The 16,219-nt window shown below is 37.8% G+C and overlaps 1 protein-coding gene across 2 annotated transcripts in view; it reads left to right on the top strand.

The window, feature by feature from the left end:
* Nucleotides 1-1,098: 1,098 nt before the first annotated feature.
* zdhhc17 (zDHHC palmitoyltransferase 17) overlaps nt 1,099-16,219 on the top strand; it is a 47,141-nt gene continuing 32,020 nt past the window's right edge. Inside the window, exon 1 of one of the 2 annotated variants that reach the window (XM_088647291.1) lies at nt 1,099-1,202. In XM_088647291.1, coding sequence (XP_088503417.1) covers nt 1,140-1,202 — 63 coding nt within the window. In that variant the 5' untranslated portion in view covers nt 1,099-1,139. Of the gene's footprint in view, nt 1,203-9,877; nt 10,041-16,219 lie in introns of those variants that run through there. The other variant, XM_088647292.1, reaches the window with a different exon arrangement.

The following is a 16,219-nucleotide window of genomic DNA, read 5'->3' as shown; positions in this document are numbered from 1 at the left end:
AACACAAGAGTGCCAACAATGAACATGCAAACACTCTGGAGAAGACTCTGGCACAGAAACTGCATAGACTGTTCCACTGTCTGAGCTATGAGCTCACAAGCATCTGAGTCTGACTCTTATTCTTAGTCAGGGACTGTAGAGACTAGAACTTCTGTGCTTCTATAGATTTAAACTGGCAGCCCCTGTTGTAACACATAATTCCCAAACTGTTTTTTTTTCACAATATTATACATAGCATTCTGTGGTGTGGTGGCTCTGTGGCTAAGGATCTGCGTCTGTGGCTGGAAGGTTGCTGGTTTGTATCCTGTGGCCGGCAGAGGAATCCTACTCTGTTGGGCACCTGAGCAAGGCCCTTAACCTCAACTACTCCAGGGGTGCCATATAAATGACTGACACTGCACTCTGACCCCAAGCTTCTCTCCCTGTCTGTGTGTCTCTTGGAAAGCAAGTTGGGATATGTGAAAGAACAAATTCCTAATACAAGAAATTGTATATGACCAATAGAGTGATCTTAATCATGGTTCTCAATCTGGGGCCCGGGAAGTCCAGGGGGATCCTTGGAGACTTTGTAGTAGTACAGTAAGTTTCTGGTAGTAGGTCTTCAGAAATCACTTAAAGATTATTTTACCCAAGAGTAATAGTGAATAAAGCCAACATACTTGTAATGTGCTTAACTTTCCTTCATTGAAGGACACGATCAGGTAAAGCTCATGCTGGATTTGCCTGTCACACTGTGCTTTGTTTTTTTTTTTCAGAATGACATATTTTGTTTAAGGGGAGATGAGACTGGTCATTGCAGTAGAAGAATTTTCTGAAGAAAGACCCCATAAGCGGAGAAGTTTAAAAACCTCTATATAACAGACTATAAAGTACACCATTGTTGTAATTGAAGAATAAAGCACATTTTAGTTGCTTGGAGTCAGAAACCCAGAATTTTTCATTTATTTTAATGCAAATATACGATATATCGTCGTCCTTAACAAGAGACTAACATTCATGCTGAGCAACATGCTCTTGTTTTGGAATCAGCGCAATGAAAGCAGTAGGTTTCAGCGCAGGTTCACGGAGCAGCCCTCCTCTTGCTCTTTTCTCTGCTAGAATGTTGCTTCCCAGAATGCTCCGCGAGGTTTACCACCAAGATGGCTGACGCTATGGATGAATATGAAAAAGAAGCTGGCTGTGTCCCTATTCTTCACCCGGAGGCAAGTGTTTTAGCCATTGTACATGCTAAAAGTGCAAATGAAAAAAATACTGCGGACGCTCGTGGTTAGAAAGCTACCAGGGTAACTGTGTTAGTGTGCACTGATACGGGATGCAACCCCCCTGCACAGCAAACACCAGGAACGGGGATGGCAGGCTCTTATTGCATCTGTTTGTACGTTGCCTGGAAATAATTGTTGTAGGAAGGAGTAATCAGATCGGGGATTTTGAAACAAAATACATCGTTTTCGTGTATTTTGGAAAACCTTTTAATACGGACATTTTGTTTGTTGCATGGGGAGATTTTGGAGAGTGTTTGCTAACAATGCAGTTGAAGCAGCGATTACTCTACTGCTGCAGGAAAAAGATGCTCTACTCTGAGTGAAAAGGCAGGAACCTGCACGGTCGAGGGTGGGCCGTTCTGTATCTCGGATGTAATTTTCTCAGAAAACAATACACTAGTACACCATATATCAGTTTGAGCGTTTGAAGATGCGTATCTTTTTTTAATTTATGAGATACGTGCAAGTACTACTTTTATGGGTACCTGAATCCTGAGATCATGTTTTCTTTTATTTACAGTGTAGAGAGACAAGGAACGGGCCCACATTTAGTCCAGTGTTTGTCCACTCTATTCTTATTAGTCTTTTAAGGTTGTTATTATTAATTCAAATAATTCAAGTACAGTATATGTATAAAGTGATAAGAAATAGGAAGTGTCAGTTTTGGGTCGTCGCACCGTCTGCGTAGTTAAGACATGAACATGCTTGAGTGGATCTAACGTAGATTGGATTTAATGCTATCATACATTATCGTTAAAATTTTTTATCTTTTTTTTTCGTGCACAGAACAATTCCAATGTATTTTTATTGAGGATGATAAGCAGGATGCAGCTATCAGGTTCATTCATTGTTCAGTATTTGATCAATCTCTCCAACACAGTACCTTCACAGACATTATCCTAATTATTAACAATATTAAGATATTGCTTTCAGGTGTACTCTCCAACCTTTACAACACAAACATAATAAAGTGCAGTCTTGAACACCTACATTTTTGCCATATTATAATTAGGAGTGTACCTCAAACTTGATAATTAGGTTTGTTGTTATATATATATACAGCTCTAGGTAGGATCATAGTTTAGCATCCTTAACAAACCTTTTGGTGTATATGGATTGGCAAGACAAGTATACTTGTTGAAACCTGTCCAAGAAATTAAGTCTTCATATTCATATTATTTCAATGCAAAAATAAGTTGTATACTGCTATTTAGAAGATGAATGCTTTCATATCATATAAGTTTTCTCTGCTCTGTGTTTTTTGTCGTAGTTAACACAGTACTCCTACAAATACTATTAAAAATGCATTCTGCTACTCTCCCATGCAATTGAAAGTACTATTGTTGGTAAGTGTTGCTACACTTCTGAAGTTATCCTTTTTGTTGCTTTTTAGCACTTGTTTGAAATAATGACCTCATTAGCCAGAGCCCTTACATTTTGACATATTGACATCAGCATAATGATTAAAGGTTGCAACTGTGCAAGCGCATAAGGCAAAAATAAAAACATGGCCGCTAAAGTAAAAGGCTTGATTGGCATGTGAATAGAAATTATTATCTGATGCTTTTATCCAAAGCAACATTGATTTGCACCCATTTATACAATCTGAGTGAAAGACCTTGCTGAAGTGCACAGCAGCAATAGTCCACCTGGGATTCATACCCAATACCTTCCAGTTAGGAGTAAAGAGCCCTAACCACTAGTCCACATTGTTCCTTCTAGGTCAGTTTTAGTGACTCTGAAAAATTACCTATACTGTCCAAAGATTTCCCTATGAGCAAGTGGTCTTTTAGTTTCACAGAAAATTATTATTTTGTTCTCTGAAATTATAAGTCTGATTTTTTTTCTTAAGAGAACTGTTGTGCACTAGTTTTAATCATGACACTGTCTTTACACACTGATGTAGGCTAATCCTGATTCTTGTGTTGGATAGATACATTTCATAGATACATTTCACAATAAGGCATACATCATGGTAGAACTTGTTTACATTGTAAGAAAAGCAGTATTTTTTGTAGAACAAATATAGTTTGATTACTTCATGTACTTCTTAATGTTTCATAGATGCTTAATAATTCAGTGTTTTGCTCACCTACAGAGTATTTCTATTGACAAATGAGAGAGCAATGTACAGAGAGTCTTTTTTAGTTAATATGAAGATGCATCAATTTTTAATTTCTATGAAGCAAGCTGTTACATGTAACATTTAACCACTTAAAGTTGCTGAGCATAAGAACTGTTACATGAGAAGCCATACGGTCTGTTTGGTAGATAGTATCTTATTGATCCAAAGATTTCATCCAGCTACTTTTTGAAGGAAGCTAGGGTATCAGCTTCAGCAACACGGCAGGGTAACTTGTTCACTCCTTTGGGTAAAGAATTGACTCCTGTTCTCAGTTTTAGGCACGTCCACATCATTTCCATTTGTGTCATTTGCTTTGTGTTTTTATGATTTATTTAACATATTGTAGCAGTATGGTGTACACAAGTCACAGTAGCGAAGGAACAAGTAAAGGTTTTCTTTTCAGCAGGGAATAGATAAGAAACACAATGCTATCACCTGAAGAAGGCTCCACAGCCGAAACGTTTTTTATTCTCTTCTCTTTTTTAGCATGGAATAAACCTTTACATGTTCCTTTGCAGCCTATGCATGCTGACGCAGCTACCTACTTGAACATCTTCATAGTAACATAAGGGCATTTGTTATCTCACAATACATAAAATGTCCTTGGTGGACTTCTTTCCACACTGCATGGTAGTTGATACACCTTCTGGAAAGAAGAAACCACTAAAAAGGAATGCAATAACAGCAGCTTTAAATCATTGTTTCATTAGTTATTTGAGATATTTATTTAATTCTAATGAGGCTGCAACATTGCCATAATTCGTATTGTGGACATTTTTTGACACGCATCAAAGCAAGCAAACATTAGAATTGCACCTCATAGCAAACCAGTTGCACATATACCTTTGAGTTGGTTTTTCTCGTCAGGTCAACTAAATGGCTAACCGGACGGTATTTTCTCCTTTTCTGTAGTTGTTGCCTTTAAGATGTGAATTTATTAAGCATAGGAAACAAACTGCAGCTGTCCGCTCTAACCTTCTCATGAAATTTACAGTAGGTACATTCAGAGAAGCCTAATATAGAACTGCCCTATTTGATCTGTTGCAGAATTCTGAAGCAGTAGTGAAACACCCAGTCTGGGAGTCATATAGTCATTTTTTTCTTAAAGAAAATAAAAGCTTTTTTTTTTCCAAAGAACTCTTGTAGAAGCCTAACATGGCAAGGGCACAGTGAAGTGGGAGACATCCTGCAGTTTACAATCACACGAATAAAGAAGATGCATGAAGCTAATATGTGCTGCTGACAGAGCAAATCTAATTTATACCCTGTGGTGTGTGCGCCAAATATCATCTGGTATTAAAGCAACAACAGTTCACATGCAGAATCTGGAAGAAAGAAACAGAAAATAACTTCATACTCAACACCTTTTAACCTGTGCTTTGGTGAAAATGGGAATTAATGTTATCAGTCATGTATAATTTATTACCCACTCATTGCTGCCCATCTGACCCATGTGAGTGTTTGTACCACATAGCTAGAGGAAATACATTCTGAAATTCACTGCCCACACAAACTCCATTCTTTGCCCCATTGTAGTATAGTGCAGCTATAAAGCTATAGCTGTAGTAGTGCAGCTGCATATGTAGAGAATGAGGGTGATTTAGAGATGCACGTGTTAGATTTTAAATGATTTCCAGTATATTATAATGATCATTTTTAATGATTCCAAAGTAGACTGGTTGTTAATGATGTTCACAGAGTTATGTGTTAGTTGTCAGCTAAAGTTGGATTTCTCTCTCAAAGTATTCTGTGAATGAATGACATGACACCAAAACAAAAGACCGTATGTATCAGTAATGTCTGTGATACCAGTATCTTTGTGAAACATAGATGTCTGTGCCTTTAAATTTTCAAACATGACATTCTTAATTTTTCCACAGTATGGTAATGATTGACTACTCTTTAAAAATAGCATCATAGGTAGGCTGCTGTAGTTAGATGTAGTGTAAATCTTTTCAGTTGTAGCACGTCTTTCCTGTAAGGTTAGTTTTGAAACTCTTTGAGGAACCTAACCGTATGATATTTCTGATTACTGATAAGAACACAGAATATTTTCTTGTGTGTGAAAACTCACATTCAGCCATCAAGTCATATTTACAATTTGTTGCTTATGGTAATGTATCATTCCACCTGTTCCTCAAAAGGCGGTAATTGATTTACTTTTGTATTGGTGTTTTCTTTAAAAAAAACAGACATACTTTGGCAAGGCAACTGTAACTATGAATCCTTTTCTGAATGTGTGGTCGGGATTCTAATATAGAAACTGAAAATGTTCTCTTCTGGTATGAATGGCATTTCCAAGCTGCAGAGAAACCATCTCGGTATTAAATGTAAATCTAAAAAAAACCAGAAACAACTGCCCCTACAGTTGTGCCTCTGGCTAGCAAGGAAGGTGAGAGAAAGTAACAAACAATGTCAAATCTGAAAATGATTCAGATAAAGGTCTTTTGCCTTTTTGCTTTGACACATCTTAATTCTGTGATTCACCTGAAGATGTTTTGTAAGATTTTTGTAAGGAGCATGGCATTTCTGAGGTCATGGTGAGCTGTACAAAATTTTAATTGCAGAGGTAAGGTTTTCAAGTGTAACTTGCTTTTTATTAATATATTAAGCCTAATATATTTAAATCTTATTCATAAATCAGAGCTGTACACCTGTGGAAGTGAGTTACTTATATATTATATTGAGTTTTATACACACAATGTATACACATTTATTAATCAAAATATTAGGAATCGTAAGAAGAGCTTGAATTACATTCACTAAATGTTGAGATGTTTTACAATCCATTACATTCTTTTGAGGTTGCAATGTGGCTGATTGTGCCAAAAGGCTAAAGTGTATGTTCAGCCATATTTCAGCAGGACTGAGGTGTGGAGATTGCTCTGGCCAGGAAGGTGATTGATTTCTGGTTCATGTTCCTCAAACCAATCCACCAGACATTGCCAGTCAACGAGAGAGTCTTGAAGGAGGGTTCCTAATTTTTTGGCCCCATAGAGGTCCATAATAGAATCGGTATATCAATCACAAAACCCCCTCTCAGATTTGAAAGAAGAAAATTGTACACAACTACAGAGCCTTCAAAAAGTATCAGGCTAGCACAGCAAAGTGTTAGTTTGACAATTTATATTTATCATAACTGCATTAATTTAAATGATAAGCATAAAATAATGTTATTTTATATAATCCTTTTACACAATTATTATGCTGTATAATTATATATATATAATAAACTAGTGCAAACACATTTTAGTTAGTTATATCATCAATAAAGACAAGGGAGCCATTTGCAGAGGTGGCCGTGCATGACGTTACCTCCACCATGCTTCACAGGTGAGGTGGTTTTCTTTGCGCTGTCTGCAGTTCCTTTCTGTGTCCACCTTTTAACCTTTTATCACTTTGGTAGGCATTTTTCTTAGTCTCATCTGTCCACAAAACACTTATGCGTTTAAGGCTTAGCAAAGCATCTTAAAGGCTTCCATGAAGAGTTGGTAAGTAAAGCAATCGTGTTGGCCGCGTGTATGTATGGACCTCTGTGGTGAATGTTTTTGCATTGTTGCATTAGGTTATTTTACTTTTTTGTTTATACTTATAACTTAAATACTTATTTGCATTACAGGTTTCTGTGTTGCACAGCTATCTAGGAACGTAAAAACAACAGATATTCTATACTGATTTTTCTAGGATGATTTTTCTAGGAAATAAGAACTATTATGTTGAAGAGTTAAACATTTTTTATGCAGTCTAACACTGTTAGCTCAGACACAGGTGTAAGTTATAAAGTTTGTGCTTGAATGGGAATAGCTTTCTGTAATACAGCTAAAACATTACCTGCACTAACCTAATGACGGTCATAAAATGAAAATGTCATTGTTTCAGGTGCTGCCATCTTACTTTGATAGGAAAGAAAAATGGGGCTTCAGACATAGAGGTAAAAAAAGGTACTGTATTCTGCAGTGTAGTCTGCAGTTGCTGCCTTAATTAGAACGTTTCATGGACGAGGATGATGAACAACTTGTTAACGAGGAAGTTGGAAGGCTCTGCAGGTGAACCAGGGGATATAGCCCTAGATCTGCACCATCACATCTTTCACAGTTTGTGGCTCAGTTAGGTACTATATTGTTGCAAAACAGTGCCAGCATTCAGTAGCTACAGTCACGTGACACCCTGACTGGTGGTTAGAAGTTAAATATGTGTCCCATTGATTAAGAATGGAAAGAACAGCTGTTGGAGCAAAATGAGAAATTGTTTGAGTGGAATCCCATTGTTAGGACTTGTAGTAATGTGTGAGTTTTTCATTTGGTGCATTCCACGCATCTTTCCAGTTTTATAAATTGGACCAGAATTCCAAGGTTTATAAAAAGAGTACAATAAGTCAAATACCAAAATACAGCTTTTGTTTTATTTTGCAGTCCACTTAACACTTTCAGGAACACTAAAATAAAATTAACACTTAAGTAGTTACCAGAGGTAATTAATTAGTCAGCTGATACAGCCGTACCTCTACAAACTGTTTGTATAGCTTTTTTTTTGCATTTTTCCTCCTAAGCAAGTAATTTTTGCCAGTCATTGTTATTTTACCAATTAAGTAGGTGATTTATTTAGCAGTTATAGGTAATTTGGAGAAGAATCTAAATTCCCCTTGATTGGACATATTACTTAATTGATCAGTATCATAAACCTTTTTCCAGTCTTTAAAACAAGTATTTTTGGGATGCCTTATAAGACTAACTGGACTGGAGATGGTTGACTGAAAGCGCTAAATAACTGGCTGTTGCAAGGAAAGAGGAGAGTATTTGAACGGAATCTGGTTTTCACTTGGTGCCAGTAAGCACTGCAGGGAAGGTTATTCATGATGTCTGCCTTCTTTCACTTAGAATGCATAATTTTAAAATTTGTCCGAAACCTGAAACTAATTCTGGTTGACACTTCCCTTCCTCATATGTGGTAGAAAACATAGCAAATGTTAGCCTGTGCCCACATATTTTGCATGTGGTTTTTATGCTACAGTATCAAATTACCTTCAGACCTATAATATGTTTTTGTAAGTATCAGGGAATATTTGAAGGATCAATAAAAAGGAAGGTCTTCTTGAAAATAAAAGAATAGGATCTGCTGTTGGACTATTCAATTGCGTATTTAGCAATGATTATGTAATTAGTTGAATGTCGGGCTTTTGTTAGTGTTTGAGAAATGTAGCCAGTTTCATGTCACGAATTATTTTTACTTTAGCTCTTTTCCAAACTTCAGTTTTCTCCTGCTTTTCCTTCATACTCTGAGTTATGAGTGTTAAGAGAATGTTATGATTTTCACTTCCTTACATGACTTTTTTTTACTTTGAGAGACTTTGGAAGGTTTACAGTATTTACAAAACCATAAAAAGGTTCAGAAATTCCACAGAACCCAAATACAGTTCTGTGGTCTTTTCTGTTTTCAGAAGTTTTCTCCTGTTTCTCCTTAATAATTCTGGGTTAGATTTATTAAAAATAGCCTCAGAAAATAAGTTGACAGTGTTAACCTAGATTCGCACAATGCCTCTGCTATGTTATTATCAAGATGCAGTTTTCATGTAATCTTTCCTACAGTATCTTTCCTGTGTTTCAGTTCATTTGTATGTACAGCTGTGTTTCTTAGCCCTGAATGCATTTTTAGAGTATCCCTAGAATTGCTTTGGAGGTTTATACGGTACAGTTTAACCCCTTTTCACATAGGAGTTTGTAGTTTGTAGTGGTTTACAGCAGACAGATCAGTGGTTCTGTCCTAACTGGTACAGGTCATCACCATTTCTGATTAAAGAAATATGTAAGTTTGGTCATTTAATGCTACTCACATATAGTAGCATATGTCGTCTGACCACAAACTGCAGTTTTAGGCATAACTCCAAATCCCTGTCCTACATGGCACAGAGGACAACCAGACTTGTTCCACCAAGACAACTGACCCCTGACATGGGAGATTAAAATGCTTTTAGAAACCCAAGTGAATCCTGTCATCATAACTTCATTGAACCTTATAAGCTCTGTTACACCCTCCACAGCAAACTCATTTACTGCTGATATGTTTACATCTAAATCATGATCCCAGAAGCGTGATATTTTAGACTCTGGGTTTGAACCTGTTAGGTGTATGGACAAGTGCTTGGGCCACACAGCCCAAATACTGTAAGTGTATAAGACCCTCTTGAAAAAGAGTGGTTGTCTGACACGGGGCAGTTGAATGCTCTGAGAACATATCACGACACATGGCATCACAGTGAAGTGATATCATTATATCAGGCCAGTTGTACACTGTGATTCCAGTAACACTCAATGCAAGGTGTTACACTAGGCAGGAATGGACCTATGTCAGGAGCTGAACAAAGACCCAGGTTTACATTCCACCTTTGCCTCGACCTGAAGAAATTCGCTCCAAAGACTAGAACATGATGAACCTGTTATTCTTGTGCTAGGGAAGTCTTGGCTTGCCAGCAGGAAGTTAATTGTCTTCACGCCAAGTGACGCTAAATTAATAGTAATGTATCTGCTTTTGAGCCCTGTACATTTCTGCAATGTATTGGTTTCTTTCTACTAGTGAAAAGAAATAGTATATGAATGGTTGCATTCAGGTTAAGAAGTAAATCTTCTGTTATTTTGCCAGATTTCTGGAGGCATAAGGTTGGTTTTTAATCTTTTTACTTTTTCTTGAATGTTTCTGTAATAGTGTGGGGCGTTTTAGGCTGTGCTGACTTTTAACGATTGTCTTGGTTTAAACTGAGTTTCTGTCACCCTTAAAATGACAATTTTGAAGTGTTCATTTAGACTTCCTTTTACTAAGAGCCTTTTCAATAGCTGAGCAAGTTAGTAGAACTGTTTCAGGTGACAGTGTTGCTCCATAATCCCCAGCATGATCTGAATCAGTTTTTTTAATCCTGCTTCACCACTGTCTACTCTCTCTGCCTTTTGTAATAGTTTTAGAACAGTTGATCTTATCCACAGTTATTTTTACGTTAGTAACAGAGAATAATATGTCTCTACCTACAAAGAAAATAATAATTACTTTTTGAGGTACCCTATCATTATTACTCTTATTATTGTTTCGTGGTCTAATCAACAATATTCAGTTTGACAGAGTACCCTTTAAAATGCTTGAGTTATGTTTATTTCAGTTTAAACGGCATTAAAAATAAACCCACCTATATATAAGGTGAATGAAAAAACTGTGAATTGAAGTTTATTTGAAATTTTGAGTTATTTCAAACTGTTATTTTATAAAAGGTATAAAATAGCAGTACAGTACTGTTTACTACCTGTATGTTGAGTGGTAGGTCATTTGGAATGGTAGCCTTTCAGTCCATCATATTCATTGGGTCTCTTTTAGTCATGTATCATGTACTGATATCAATGACAACGCCCATTGCACCCACTTATCAATTTTCTCACCACTTTATCCACTTTTATTAACCACTACTTTCTGTTTTGGACACTTTTGCCAGACTGGAGGGGCTCTTATCTATCGTTTAAATTACAGTTATCTGGTGAGGAACAGCTTTTTGTTTATTTTTTCTTTCAAAAATCCACCCGTTGTTCGGACTCGGTGTTAAGGATTGTCATAAATTGTGCAGTTCTGGCTGTAAGGCTTTGAGAAGATGTAATTGTCATCTTGCTTTGTGATATTTGGTTTCATTGAAGTGTTTAATAATATAATTATCCAAGTGCTTGACTGCATAAACAAGACCAAATCATTATGGCTCAAAGTATGAGAATACACACTTTTTACTCCAAACATGCAGTTTTCATTTGTTGGAAAAGAAGTTCTATTTCATTTGTATGAGGAATAGAACATGTTTGGTTGCTGTCATAGCTGCTAAAGTATGTGCCACCACTTGCTTAATTAAAAGGTTCCATTTTTACATACAGGCATCATTAAGTTTCTGTTAAATTAACATGTTTTAATTAATAAATAATGAAACAATATATTTTGATGTGTCCATCATTCAGGTTATCTTCATTAAATATTGGAGTTCAGATAAGATATTTCTAAAAGATAATTTAAGACTTAAAAAAGATGAGGGGTTCACATACTTTCAAGCAGCACTGTGGATTCTTATGTCTTCTATCATATTAGTTTGTGGAGTTTAAATAGTATGTTTTAAGTCATGTTGATGAACACTGGTATTTGGTGTAATGTGCAGTGACTGTATTGATTTTTGTATAACAACCTTTTTCTTCACTTTAGACGTAATTCTTCTTCGTGTTACTATTCAGTGAAGAGATTGAGTAGTCAGATCTTTCAAGTTATTAAATGTGAAATACTGCAAGTAAATGTTTTTATGTTGCTGTTTATCTTTTCTTTTTAATATTTGACAGATGCTTTCCCTTACACAGGTTCAAATGCAATTGTCTTTCCATCTTCTGTAACAGAATTCGTGGACTGTATTGTTTTCTTTCTGGTAACTGTAACCAATTTCAAGACAACAATTATATTAATTGGGTAAGCTAGCTGATTACATCCAGAAAAAAACATGTCAAAATTCTAACTGTTCAAAACAATAGAAATACATTCCCTGTGCAGAAGGGTCATGTCAACAAGGGAACTTGTGGATTCTTAATTACAGGTACAGATTAATTCTAGTATAACGTAGTTCTGATTAGGAGACTATAGTTCTGTTATTTGTATTTGCATTATTGCAAGTATATGTATTATCTGTTCTATCAAATACTTAAATTTAAGAGAAAGGTTGTGTGGGCACTGGAGCTTTGTAAATGTCCCAGGTTCAGATTAAATTTACTTAAAGACTCAAAGAACAACAATGAATCCATCACTATTGTAGGATTTCTCTTGGGCTGTTTTTTGAAGTTTCTGTTACAGATTTTGGTGCTTTGTGTTGTTTGCTTTTAAAAACAATTGTTTTCTTTAAACCACCATTGACACCTGATAATTGTTTCCAATAATGCTCCATTAAACAAAGGAAGCTTCTCCAAGTGAAAAAGAGTGAAATCTTGATTAACTGCAACGCAATTTTTTATATTTTGGTGATAGAAAGATTCAGCATTGATGAGTACATTTTAAACTGCAATAAAAGTAAAGTTTTCACAGTAACTAGTAAAACCTCCAATTTACATCACAAAATAGACCAAATTTCCAGGTATGTGCACCACTATATTCTGCGATTCAGAAGGAAGCAACAAAACCTCGTGTGACGATGCGGTACGATTACATTGTAAACAAGCAGGCTTGCGAATATATCACTTTAATTTAATACAAATTCTGCTCTCAACTTTAAGACGGTTTTGTCAATAAATGGAAACTTGTTAACTCTGCATATAGATCACTTTTGAACATTTCTGCGGTGAAATGTCTGCTGTACAACCTGTACTTTTTTGCTTGGACATCGCATTGGATTTATAATAATAATAATAATAATAAACTTTATTTTATATAGCGCCTTTAAAGGTGGCTTCTCAAAGCGCTTTACAGGATGACAATAACAATAAATAAGAAGACTACAACAATAAATAAGAAAAATTTCACAAGACAGGACACAATTATAATTACAGCAATACAACAATAACAATAGAGGAGACCGTGGAAGATGGTATTAAGAAGAGCAGAGGGGTGAAGAATGGAACCAGTTAAGTAAAGGCTTTTCTGAAAAGGAGGGTTTTGAGTCTGGATTTGAAGGAGTTTAGAGAAGGTGACTCTCTAATATCCTTGGGCAAGGAGTTCCAGAGCTTGGGGGCATAGCAGGAGAAGGCCCTGTCGCCCATACAATGTAGACGGGCTTGGGGGACAGTAAGGAGGGCAGAATTTGAAGAGCGGAGGTTGCGAGGTGGGGAGTAGGGCGATAAAAGTTCAGACAGGTATTGAGGTGCCAAGCCATGTAAAGCCTTGTAGGTGAGCATGAGGATTTTAAAGTCTACGCGGAATTTGACCGGAAGCCAGTGCAAGGACTCCAGGATAGGAGTAATGTGAACACTTGCACTAGATCTGGTCAGGATTCTGGCTGCTGAATTTTGGACATACTGCAGCTTGTTCAGAGTAGATTTAGATACCCCAGGGAGCAGAGCATTGCAGTAGTCAATTCGAGAGAATACAAATATGTTGATCAGCTTTTCAGCCACAGTTAATGATAGCATAGGGCGTAGTCTTGCGATATTTCTAAGGTGAAAAAAAGATGTTTTGACAGTATGCTGTACATGTGGGTCGAATGTTAAGCCAGAATCGAATATAACCCCAAGGTTTTTCAATTTTGATTGGAGCTCAAGTACAGAGCCATCTACAGACAGGGTTACAGGACTGGCTTTGCGAAGTTGATGGGGGGTACCAATAAGCATGACTTCAGTCTTGTCACAGTTAAGATGAAGGAAGTTTTGAGTCATCCAAATTTTTATGTCAGAGATGCAATTAGATAGAATAGAGACAGCCACATCAGTGTCGGGTTTGGTATGGATGTATATTTGAGTATCGTCAGCGTAAAAATGAAAGCTGAGGCCATGTGATCTTAAAAGCTGACCAAGTGGGAACATGTAAATGCTGAAGAGCAAGGGGCCCAGTATTGAGCCCTGAGGGACACCAGACTTGACAAGACCAATTTCAGACCTGTACCCATTGAGAGAGACAAAGTGACAGCGATCAGTGAGGTAAGACTTAAACCATTTGAGGGCAGTGTCAGAGACTCCAAACACAGTCTCGAGACGAGAAAGCAAGATGTTATGGTCAACAGTGTCAAAGGCAGCACTGAGATCAAGAAGGATGAGTATGGAAAGAGAACCAGAATCAGAAGCTATTAGGAGATCGTTGGTGACTTTGACTAGGGCGGTTTCTGTGCTGTGAAGTTGACGGAAGCCAGATTGGAGGGGTTCGAAAAGGTTGTTTGTCATGAGGTGGTTATGTAACTGAAGTGTGACAGCACGTTCTAGAATTTTAGAGAGAAAGGGTAAGTTGGAGATGGGGCGAAAGTTGTTAAGATTGTCGAGAGCCATGTTAGGCTTCTTTGGCACTGGGGTAATAGCAGCAGTTTTGAGGACCGTTGGTACAATGCCGGTGCTCAAGGATTCATGTATTATATTGAGGACAATGGGACAGAGAGAAGAGAAACAGGACTGGAATAAAGTGGTGGGAATGGGATCTAAAATAGATGTGGTGGGTTTCATGCGCGTAACTAGTTTGTTTAGGGATGCTGAGTCAAGAAGAGAGAAGCTGGAGAGACGGGAACCAGAGAAGTTGGATGAGGAGGGAGGAGGTGTGGAAATTATATCCGTAGTGGAGAGAATGTGATGCCGGATGTTGTCAATCTTAGAACTAAAGAAATCTAAGAATGTGTTGCAAAGTTGTGATGAGGCAGGTAATGTGGTGGGGCAGTTTGGCTTGAGCAGTCTGTTGATGGTGGAGAAAAGATGTCTGGGATTGTTTTGGTGATTTTCAATGATGTGAGAGAAGTAGGTGGATCTAGCAGACTCTATAGTAACCTTATAATCAGATAAGTAATCTCTCCAGGCCTGATAATGTACATTTAGGCCGGAAAGACGCCACCTACGCTCAAGTTTGCGAGAGGCTGCCTTCATGAAACGCAGATGGTCATTGTACCAGGGGGCAGGGCGAGAGAAGGAGATGGTTCGAGTTTTTAAAGGAGCAAAGGTGTCGAGGGTAGATAAAAGAGCATTGTCAAGTAACTGTATTTTGTCCTCTAGAGGGTCAGAGGAAGAGAAACAGGATAAGGAGGACAGAACAGAATTTGCAAACCTTGGGTGATCAATTGATCGCCAGTTGCGGAAATTTACAGAGAGTGAGGGGGAAGTGTTAGAAACAGGTAATTCCAGATTGAAGAGAATGGCTAAGTGGTCAGAGAGGCCTAGATCAAGGGGGGAGCAGTGGGAGACAAAGGAGTCATTTGCAATAATTAGATCTAAGGTGTGTCCTTTGTTATGTGTAGGGGTACAAACAAACTGAGCAAGGTCAAAGCATCCCAAAAGAGAAAGGAAGTCTTTAGCCAGACTGGAGGAAGTTGAATCAATGTGTATATTAAAGTCCCCTAGAATAAGGATCCTTTTAAATGTAAGGGATAAGAATGAGAGAAAATCAGCAAACTCACCTAAGAAGACTCCACTGGGTTTGGGTGGTCTGTAAACTGTGGCAATAATAGTAGATTGGGGGATAGAAACATTTAAAACAAGACACTCAAAAGAAGAGGGAGGAGGTATAGCTATAGGACTTAGACTGTAAAAAAGGTTGTAAATAACAATGATGCCCCCGCCTCTGCCTGAAAGACGCGGAAGGTCAAAGAAACCATATCCAGGAGGAACTAGTTGGTTGAACAGGAGTCCATCGTTTTGTTTGTGCCATGTTTCGGTTAAGCACAGAAGGTCCAGTTGTTTTTCTTTGATAATGTCACATAAAAGAAGAGCCTTGCTGTTAACGGAGCGGGTGTTGAGTAGCGCTGATCTGGCCAGTCTCGGGGATGCGGGGGGAAGCGGAGTGCGGTCCAGGTGCGGTAGTGAGAGGAGATTTTTTAGATCGGCGCCGGTACGTGATGGACTTACAGACGTGCGGCGAAAGGCAGGGATAGAGACTCCGCAGGCAGACGAACGTAGAGAACGGTGTCCTGTGCTGCGATGGATGTAGCGAGTCGGTCGTAAAATCCCAGTAAAACGGCAGTAATCGAATGTGTCTTTGACCAGGAAGTAGCTTTGTTTTAGTTGAAGAAGTTGCAGTGCAGTGTACCTCAGAGACATGATTGATGAAACGAGACGGGAAGGAAATCCAGAGAAGGCGGTAGCAAGAGGTGAAAGTCTTCAGTTGAGTAAGTTCACAATGCAGTGGAAGTCGCACCCGTGAACTTGTAACGTGAAGCGGA

Source organism: Lepisosteus platostomus, chromosome 9 (assembly GCF_059453375.1).
Source record: "Lepisosteus platostomus isolate fLepPlt1 chromosome 9, fLepPlt1.hap1, whole genome shotgun sequence".
NCBI classification, from domain to species: Eukaryota; Metazoa; Chordata; class Actinopteri; order Semionotiformes; family Lepisosteidae; genus Lepisosteus; species Lepisosteus platostomus.
The sequence above is the reverse complement of the archived record's forward strand: the minus strand, read 5'-3'. Positions and strand labels throughout refer to the sequence as shown.